The sequence below is a fragment of the Malurus melanocephalus genome, unplaced genomic scaffold, assembly GCF_030028575.1.
Source record: "Malurus melanocephalus ecotype Western Australia unplaced genomic scaffold, MMel_1.1 scaffold_301, whole genome shotgun sequence".
Lineage (NCBI taxonomy): Eukaryota > Metazoa > Chordata > Aves > Passeriformes > Maluridae > Malurus > Malurus melanocephalus.
In genome coordinates, this window is record NW_026623533.1 from 528,967 (window position 1) to 539,615 (window position 10,649).

General features: G+C 35.2%; 1 protein-coding gene across 1 annotated transcript in view; it reads left to right on the forward strand.

Annotated features, from left to right (window-relative positions):
- Window positions 1-9,967, forward strand: part of ACSS3 (acyl-CoA synthetase short chain family member 3) — a 70,761-nt gene extending 60,794 nt beyond the window's left edge. The window contains exons 12-16 of the mRNA XM_057377134.1: window positions 3,817-3,898; window positions 4,822-4,944; window positions 9,234-9,333; window positions 9,413-9,588; window positions 9,878-9,967. Coding sequence (XP_057233117.1) covers window positions 3,817-3,898; window positions 4,822-4,944; window positions 9,234-9,333; window positions 9,413-9,588; window positions 9,878-9,967 — 571 coding nt within the window. The remainder of the gene's footprint in view (window positions 1-3,816; window positions 3,899-4,821; window positions 4,945-9,233; window positions 9,334-9,412; window positions 9,589-9,877) is intronic.
- The last annotated feature ends 682 nt before the right edge of the window (window positions 9,968-10,649 follow it).

Sequence of the window (10,649 nt, forward strand, 5' to 3'; positions counted from 1 at the left end):
ATCTTAGTCTCTCCTATTTATAATGAAATTACTTTCTTGACTTTGTAAAATGTAACCAGAATGAATCTTTGTTAAATGAACCTGTGTAATTTAAATCATTAATTTACACAGTTTGCCTGATTTTCCCGATGCTGTTTTAAATGTATTCAACCTTTAAATGAGAAATTTACCTGGATCTGTATTCTTGTAGTTTTACAGTTTTAATCTTAATTTCACTGGATYAAATGGAGAATAGCATAATTTGTACTGTGGTTATTGTTCTGGTGAAAAACTGGCTTGAGATCAAAATTCAGACCTATACATCTTATTTGAGGTTTGGCATCCAAAGGTAAGCTTTTCAAATTCATGTCCTTCAAGTTAGAATTTGGGCTTGAACCTCAACTTGGGTTTGAAACTCCCACTCTTCTTTGCTAGTTAAATAGGATGAGTTGACTATACTTGACATGATCCAATATAGCTGATAACACATTCATGTTTTAGAAAGAGCTGGCAGGCTTGCCTTGAATTTATATTTGCTGGAGTTTGTGGCTGTCTTTTGTTGAAGGAAGAAGCAGTGTTAAGATACAAGATGCTACCAGGGTTATGACCACATGAAAAATCAAAGCAAGAGTAGAGTAAGGGAGGGCTCATCTTTGAACTTACAGCAAAAGCTCAACACTGGCTGCCTTGTGACTTGGCATGCAGGGTAAAAGAGGAAGTTAACCGATAGCCACAGAAGGACAGTAAATATGTCCCAAAGGGAAAGCCACTTCTTTGTATGGTGTGAAAATTATAATGAAGGAACCTACCTTTTCCTGCCTTGGTCTTCAGTGATCCTGTCCCTTGTGGCTGGAAAGCAGGACTATYTGTGGGGCAATCATGCTTCTTTATGTATACCTGGCATTTTTGGTCAATATATCCTCTTAGTAAAAATAGCTCCAAAAGATCTTGAGTGTCAACTCAGATTTTGGACAAAGAGGCAACAGTTTTAAAATACTGAGTTATTGTGGGTGTGTGTTACATTTCCTAGGATGAAAAGACACAAATCAAACATCTCAAAATTATCCTTTTTTTTTTTTTTTTTTTTTTTTTTTTTTTTTTTTTTTTTTTTTTTTTTTTTTGTTATTTTAAAATGTTCCTTTTTTTTTTAATGGAGGGGTTGAGAAAAGCAAGAGGTATTTGTTTTTATGCTGCTGTTATTTTCAGACAGTCTCATTTTATCTCTTCTGGCTCCTTGCATGTTATTATGATACAGTTCTGCTCCCATTGGAATTTATGGCAGCATTCCCACTGACAGTGGCTTGGAGGTATATTCGGCTCTGGACATTTTAATTCTGATGTCCTGACAAAATTTCAGTACACGTAATTATGTTCTGGCAAGCTGAATTCTACCTTTATTAATTTTATTAATTACTTGGTTGCACAGAACCTAGAAATTCTAATTAGTCATGATTCCAAGAACTCTGCTTTCATCAATGAGTTGTATGTGCCCATTGCTCTGGAATTATTGTGCCTAAAAGACTGAAAGATGGAAGAGGGCATTCACTTTTTGCTCAGTGGATGAATGGGGTCCTAACTGCAAATAATCTTTTGCAGAAATCTATGGAAGCACATTTTCAGATATTGTCTGATATGTGCTGCTGTGAGATGTGGTAGTGATGGGTTTAGCAGTCTGGTTTCCACAGACTCATGAAAAATGCTCTGCAGATATATTTATTAATACAATTTTCCTAAAAAAACCCCAAGTAACAAACAAAAACCCCACCAAACCAGAACATGACACCCCCAGTGTTCCTCACCTGAAAAAAAAAATTCAACCAAAAATAACAAAACCAAATAGTCCAAGCAAGGATTATATTTTTGGTGATATGTTACACACTTCACCATTTAGATTTCTAAACCATGACAAAAAGGGAAATGCTTTTCTAATTTCAGCAGTAAAATAGTTTTTCTCTATTTGATTGCTAACTGCAAAGTACTGAATTGAGCTGTGGGGAAATTCAGGACTTAATCAATATGAATTGTTCTTTTTCTCCCATCACAAAGATGTTTCAGACTGCTAAATAAATTTAAAGTGCTAAATTTACAATGACTGAGGCTGCTATGAATTGCTATGCTATTAGCAGCCAGGCAATAACCATAGGAACTGCCATTCTCTAGTGGCTTTCCTTGAATTTAAACAAGAGATCTTTTTCTTTTAAATTCATGCATATACAAAAACCAGGACCAATATATTGTTTTTCTAATCTTTTTTTTCCAAAGCAAACACTCTGTAGGCCATGTTTTTATACCACAGAGATGCTTACTAAGCTTGCAAGGCTTAAAATAGCCTTGCAGAAATTTCTTCCAGATGGGCAGAAGCCAACCTGCCCTCCTGAACCCTGGGTGACTACCTGGCAAGTGTCTTGGCCTTTCTGGCTATACCTTAACCATACTTTCGAGGAATGTGATTTATGGGATGTGTTGAGCCAGAACCATCAGAGAAAAAGCAGTAATATTAATAGTAGTGTATTCTGTTATGCTAGCTGAGCTGAATTGAGCTGAAAAAACTGGGTTTGTAAAAAAATCAGGAATTCAAATTATGACTGGATGATATGGCCTTTTCAATGTAGCTTGTACTGTTTAAACCTTAGTTAGTTTTTTTTTTTTTCTTTCAAAGTATGTTTACATATATAGAGAGAGATAACTATTGTTGTAAATGTAGATGTAATGTTAGAAATGTGCCTGTCACAGAGCTGGTGGCACCTGTTCTTTTGACTGACCATCACAAGAGACTTGTAATGACACCAGTATTGCTATGCTACAGAGGACTGTCTCATGGCTGGAGATGGGATACTATCAGTAGACGATAAACTACCTCTGGCTGAATATTTGCTAGTTAGCAATGCAGGCATATGCTAGTAAAATCTGTATGGCGCATTTATGATTTTATCTAAATAAATGTTTGTTTACATAGTCATTCTCTCACTCTTATTAAGGGTAAATGTCACAAAACTGAGGTTGATATGCCTGAATATATGTCTCTTAGGCAGTTAAAGAAATCTGTGTTTAATCCTGTTAGAACTCTGAAGAAAGAAAGAACCACTTTGTTAGCTGAGGCTTCTGCAGCTTCTCTTCTTTTGATATGTATATGAAGTATCATGCCTGTATCATTGACTGAAGAAGGGGTGTTTAGTATGCATTCAAAAATCAAGAAAGCAATCCAGAATTGTGTGACTTCACTTCTTACAAAAAAATAAAAATAAATACAATTATTATAGAAAGTTTATTAGTGAATTGTATCAATGTACTTTAAAAGAACCTCCCCAGTATTTCCAATAACATTATGCATAGTTTAATTATAAAAGAAAAGCATTTTTATTTGGATTCTCATGATTGAATTCTTTTGAATTTTACCTTTTTACAGAAGCTGGAGATCTGTGTCTGATAATTAATCTGTCTATGCATGTGTGTATATGGTTATTAATGATACCTATAATAATGCAGTTGCCTGTATCACAGTGTGTATGCACAATTTTCTGACAGATACTTGATCCTTAGAAATGCTGAAAGCTGAATGCTGTTAACGTATTTATAGCACAGTATATAGTGTTTACTAGACAAAATATTATTTTACTGAGGTACTTACATAAAAGGTAAGTTCTGGATATAGTATAGAGCTGTATGCATTTGAGGACAATAATATATTTTTTTATCTGCTGCCAGCATATGATTGAGCTGAACTGTTTTCTGATTCTTATGATTATTTATCTGAAAATAAAGTATGAATGAAGAATATGAGTTGTATTTGTTATCACTGTTTTTCTTACTACTTACCTCTGCCCTTCTTCATTTAAGGTTGCCTTTGCCTCCTGGAGCATTCTCAGGTCTTTGGGAAAATCAAGAAACATTCCAGAAGTTATATTTCCAAAAATTTCCAGTAAGAATTATTATATCAATTATATAATCCTCTGGTAATCCTTTAGAACTGAATGATAATAGATTTAACCTGGGAAACAATTTACCATAAATTGTCATCATTTAATTGGAGGTCTTTGCTATATATGTAAAATTAAAACAATTTCAAGGTAAATACTTTTACAGCTGTAATTTCAGCTCCTGGACATGCTGCTGGGTTTTTTAAAGATCTGAAATAGAAGCTTCTGAGCCAAAAAAATCATTTTATATAATTTAATCTAAGATATAAACCTGCAAACCTTACACTAACATAGCTTTAAATACACTCCTCCTGTTGACATGCAGTCACGCTAACTTGGAAGCAGTCCAAAATACACACTTGTCCACTGTGCACCTAAATACACTGGAAGTAGTGGCTGCATTAGTTTTGTTTCCTTGTCATATGAACTATCCAAGGATAGGCTTCCTTCTTTCCGTGTAGAAATAGGTAAATGGCCCTGTACAAATGTTCAAAATGGAAGATTTGTCTCAGTTAAAGTAAATGAGTGATTTGGTCACATGAATTATTTTCTGTGTGCAATTGCATCATGATGATGATGCATCTTTGGATTCAGCAAAACAATAATATCTTTAGGACCAGTTTGTCAACTGTCATTATATTGTAACAATTCTGTTTGCCTTAGGTAGATCCGTGCAACATCCTTCTCTAAGCTGTCAGAGATTGAAGTCAGCAGAGTTTGAAAAAAGTCAGGGTTTATCTCTTGTCCTTCGTATTAACAAAGACAACAAAACCTTTCTGGAAAGGGAGCTGCACTGGATAATATGACATAATAAATGGTGACAAATATAACAGAACTAATTTTGTTTGATTGTTTTGTTTCATGGTAAATTAATGCATATTCCTAGTACTCTTTCTGAATTTATTTTTCATTGTGTTGTATTTAGGGATATTATGATAGTATGGATGCTGGTTATATGGATGAAGATGGCTATCTGTATGTCCTGTCTCGAGCTGATGATGTGATCAATGTTGCTGGACACAGAATTTCTGCAGGTGCAATTGAAGAGGTTAGCATTGCCTGAGACTGAAAATCTCACATTTCATCACATCTCATATCTCAAAACTTCACACAGAAAGATCTCTCATTTTCTTTCTACTTGTTTTGTTTGCATTTCCATTGGTACATTTAACCAAAACATTTCCCATTTCAGGTTGTTCCTACTAAGATACTTTACAGAAACATGACAAATTCAGTCAATACTAAATTGACTAAACAGTTAGTACCGTGGGATTGATAAGGTAGGCATAATTTGGTATTTGAAGGTGGAGTTAAGGGGCATTGTGGTAGTAAGGGAAGTGTTTCTTTTATCTCCAATAACATATTTATTTGGAAATACGTTAAGATAGCATTATGTCAGTGGGCCAGTAGTTTCTATTGTAGTTAGGAGTAGAAACTTTTTTTCCTAAAATACAATGCTCAGTGTTTGCTGAATTTTTTTTTTCAGAGATTCACATTCAGTGCTTTTTCTTGACTGGAAGACTTCACAGTTTTTTGACAGCTGTTTTGTCTCTTACTGTATGAGCAGTCCTAAATGAACAATGAAAATTTCTGTAAAAAAACCCTGCTGTTAAATTGAAAGTCATTAATGTAATATCATGCAACTCAAAAACGGTGAAAATAGTGAAGTTCATAATAGTGCCTGAATTTCATATCATTGTTCACTCAACTTACTGTAGTCACTGTGATTGATTCCCATTTACAAATTTCCCTGATGACATATCAATTGCTTATTCAGGGAGTGTAGGAAAAGGTGTGCTGGGTACTTACAAGAGAAAAATACACTTTTAAGAACTGAATTTAACTGTTCACTGAATCAGAAACTAATCTGTGAGTCATTTCTTGGTTTATGATGTCTGTTAGTCTAGTGGCTATTTTATTTTGAAGGCTAGAAAACTTAGAAAATAATAGAAGAAATTCTGATTGCACAGAAGTGAACAAATTCACATAAACATTACTAATGTATCGAGGATTGGTCAGCCAAGGAGCTGAAACAGCAGCTGCCCTGACTTGGATCTATGGAGATATAAAAGTAGTTTCAGTCTGCTTCAACCTCTTTCCCTCTGAAGTGATTTTTTGTGTTGTCCTACTAAAGCACAGCAGGAATCTCATCCCCACCCCTTACTGCTCTACCACTCATGTGCATTTTCTTTGCTTCAGCCTGTGTCTGAAGCTGCCATAACAAATGATGGATTGAATCACCTCCTCTGCTATATCCATCATACTGTGTTCAGTGTCTCTGTTTTTCTCCCTGCTAGTTAGGTCTTTCCCATAGAAACATAAAATGTTTCATCGCTGTGACGTTCTAGAAGCTTTTCTATTCACCTTTTGAACAAAGCTAAAAACCAAGAGTGGCATTAATGCATGCTTGGCAAATTGCTGGTTAAATGGGGAAGTGTTAACAAGACCACAATTAGCTCCTCAGTAAGATCAGTAAATACAGAATTAAAGGTCCATTGAATCACCATGTAATTGACAGTCACTTTGTTGAGCAAGTATGTTATCTGCATTTACATTATTAGATGCATTACAAGCTTAACAAGTTTTTCCTTAATGCTTTGACTAAGTATTTCAGTTTTATTACATTCTAAACAATTAGTTTCTTTGTCTAATGTATCTGTTAATACTATTGGAGCTCTATGTTTACTGCAGTGCAGTAGATGTTACTGTTTACTGTTCACCACTCAGTGAGTGGTGGCCATTATACGAACCTCAGTTTGTGTTGATCCATCCCTCTCTTTGGTCTGTAAATCTGTGGTGTCCATTTTTCCCCTTCCTAAAGAAAAAAAAAAAGCCTTATGAAATCTTGAATATCTGAGGCAACAGACTTGAAATTGAGGAATTTATCATGAGAAATCCCCTTCCTGATCATGATGTTTCTGTCTGCTGCTGCATTTGCCATCCATCCTTGTGGCCAGTGATCATACCAGAAAAAAAACATTTCACTTCAAGTGTTCTATTACTTTTAAACAATTTTTAAATGTCAAGTGCTGTTTCTTTTTTTTTTTTTAGTTGTTTTACAAAGTTTGATAATTTTCAAATTAGTATTTATTAATTACTAATTTCAGTCATTTGAAATTAGCATTTGGAAAGTCAAAGTCATGTTGATAGCACTTTGGATAGACTGAAGAAAAATACTACAGTAACTGCACTATTCCAGCTAACCATAAGACTTACGAATAAGTGACAGATTGGAATGACAAAAACAAGCTACTACAAAACAAGCTGGCAACACTTAAATCTCCACCTTAGGAGTCCTGTTGATCTCTGGTAGGTAATTATGATATTTGATGGTGATGTCAGATTACTGTAGACTTTTTTCCTGTGTTCCTGTGGAAAACAATAGTTAACTGTGGTTGTAGACTTAATAGCCTAGTTTTTCATAATTTATTGCCTTTATATTTCCTGGGTTTTGGGTTTTTTTTTTGGTTATATATGCCTATCAGGTTTTTGTGGCCGTGGTCAAGAAGTCAGAGCAGGAGCAAACGGATATTTATGGCAGGAAATGGAATGGATTACTGAAGCTCTGGCCTAGAAGTGACCCAAGTGCATTAAGTGTATGTGAAGCATTGAAACACTTTAGTGATTTGGAGTTGCATAAGATTCGTTCCTTTATGATTTTTCAGTGTGGATACAAGTAGGCTGCACCTGAATTCAAGTGCATTTGGATGTATTCAGCTTCAGCTTTTTGTAGCCAGCTCTTCTGCCCTTCTAATTCTGGGATAAGCCCAGTGCACTTTTCTATATTTAGCTTGCGCCCATCCTGTTTAGTTCCTGTGAAAAATAATCCACTTTCAAAAGCTGTGCATAAATGGTCATGCTTCTCTACTTTGGAAGCATATGCATCTACTGTTAGGGTCGGTGTTTTCCATTTGCCCTTTTTCTAGCACAGGCCATTTCTAGCATCATAGCTTGTGAAATGAGTATAGCTTCTGGCAAAGTGTGCTAGAAACACACTAAGCAGATTTATTTTGCTAAAAATTATTTGGTGTGTGTTGTACTGACCATGACATATAGAGCCAGTTTTTCCTTCCTATTTTGACTGTAAAGCCTAAGGATGGTGAAATCCATTTTGAGGATGGGTTATCATAGACCATTTGAATTCTTCCTTCCCCCATCAGTTTCATAAACAGGTCACACAAGAGCCTCCCTTTTGTTAATTGGAACAACACTAATACAGCTTTCCATTCCTTCAGGATTTTTCTCCTGTCTTCTCTGTACTTTTTCTGTTATTCTCACACCATTGCCTTCCTACTCAATCAGAACAACCAAAAAGTGCCTTTTTTCCTAAAACTTAGTAATCTCACTGCCTTTGATTTTGACAACACAATATGTGGAGTTATTAGCAAGCACATAACTCTTGTATGCATAGATAAATTAATATGCACAGTCACATTATGTGTAGGGTTGGATTAGGTCCTCTTTATGGTCCAGTCCAGAGGACTGAAAAGTGCTGAAACCACTGTTGACAGCAAAATGCCCCAAGGCACATTGAAAAGAGCCAGTGGCTTTGGAAGAGAATTCACAACTGCTGGCATCTTAAGGCCAGCTTTGTCCCAGACTTGGTGACATATATCTTGGTGTATGCTGACACATCTTGGTGATTGTCTTCTAGGAAGTGAGCACCTTAGCTGGCTAACTGGAAGGAAAAGAGCATCTCTTACTTTTTTTTTTACCTAAAAAAAGAGTTTGAGTTATTTTGTCAGTGTGACCTTGTGTAAACATGTACTAGGAAGGAGGGAGACTGATTTAATTCCCTTTTGTGTCTCAGGAAGTTGAGACCTAATGTTTCCAAGAAAGTGAGCTGAGCTAGGCAAGCTGCAGGTTGAGGCTGGGCCTGTATTTGGCCTTGGTTGAAACCATGGTTTTACAGCAACAATGAATGAAAAAATAAGCGTAGAGAGAATGGTCATTACTCAGTGGCATTTAATTCCCATGTTAGTCATAATGTTAGCCAAACATTATTTGTTCCATGAACGATCTCACTTACAAAACCAAAGATGTGATACTCTCATTTGTAGGATGAGAAGCTACAAGGGAATTACCTTTGGTTTCTTCAATATTTCTGTTTTGTGCTGCCAAAGTTTTTATTTCTTCTGTTTGTTTGAAAAACATGGGTATGTATGAAAGTATACACCCATGTACATCTTCAATACATGAAATTGGAACCCTGAGGTGTACTGACCTTTTGTTATCAAAATACAAGAAATAAGTCTATATTTTATGTTCATGACCATGCAGGTTTTTTTACTGTAATGTTCATGTATGATTAGGTCAGTTTACTTTTCTTTCCCTCAGTGTATTCTCTTCCATCCCGCTGTGGCAGACTGTGCTGTTGTGGGCCAGGAGGATCCTTTGAAAGGACAGGTTCCCTTTGCACTGTGCGTACTGAGACAAGGTGAGAACTCACCGATAACTGGTGCCACTAACACCTGCAAAAGTCCCAGAAAAGTCTCAGATTTTACCTTCTTCATTAGGTATATTGACAGAAGAAAGTAAGATTTTGAAAGAGATTGTTGAGCGAGTTCGAACCAACATTGGTCCAGTAGCAGCTTTCCAGAAGGCGACGTTTGTGTCACAGCTACCAAAAACACGCTCTGGCAAGATTCCACGTTCTGCTCTTTCTGCACTTGTCAGTGGAAAGCCATACAAGGTAAGTTGGAGATGTTTGCTTCAATAAATTAGGCCCATATGTACATTCAAAGGCAAAACATGGTGGTTTTTATTCTCATGACTGTTCTACAACTGGTCCTTGACTTCAGGTTTATGTTTATTTCTACTGTAGATTACTCAAAAAATTTTCATGTTTCAGAGCTTTACAGATACTTTTTTCTTGGTTGCTTTTGAAGTATGCATTTAGAAGAATCTCTGAATGAAATTCTTATTTACTATCACATGCTATCTATATACTATTTATATCAATATATATTCTTCCTTTTCAGATAACACCAACCATTGAAGATGCTAGTGTTTTTAAACACATTGAAGAAAAATTAAATGGGATAATACATAATAAACATATCAGTTACTGAAGTATACAAGGAAGCTTTTTTTCTAAGAATGCAAGATTTTAAAAACTAGTCACGATTTGGGACTAAACGTTTTTACTGGAGAAACATTGTTGTGTTTTTTACTATCTTGCCACAGCCACTGACACAAAATAAAGTCTCTTCATGTTAATATATGCTGGTTGTTAAGATGGTTAATAATTGCAAACAGAATTCATACGTTTCTGTAGTCTAAAAGGGAAGGAGTAACTGGATTATCCATCTTGTATGGTGTCATGTAACCTGACACTTCAATCTGTTATTTTATCATGTGACCAGAAACTTGAGTTTGGTAAAGCAGCTTAAAAGGTAAGTCATGAACGGAGGACAGAAAAAATAGGAATTTGATTCTGAAAATTGTTGCAGACATAAATTGTTCTTACTTGTAAATTATAATCTTTTATCTTCTAGATTTCTCTAAGATGAAAAATTTTAAATTTAGTTCTCTTGATTCCACTGATTTCTTTTTTTCCATAAGTCTTTCTGCTATAAATTAGATATTTTTTTACCTCAATAACTTTCTGAAGAGTCTTTTTTGTAAAACTATAAATAATTTCTGGCTTTCAAATCTGTGAAAATCTTGATTTGTCAACAGTAATATTCAAAAACCCCCATGTATATTAAATAAAGGCAGGTATTTACCCTTTGCATTTTCTGATTTTTTTTT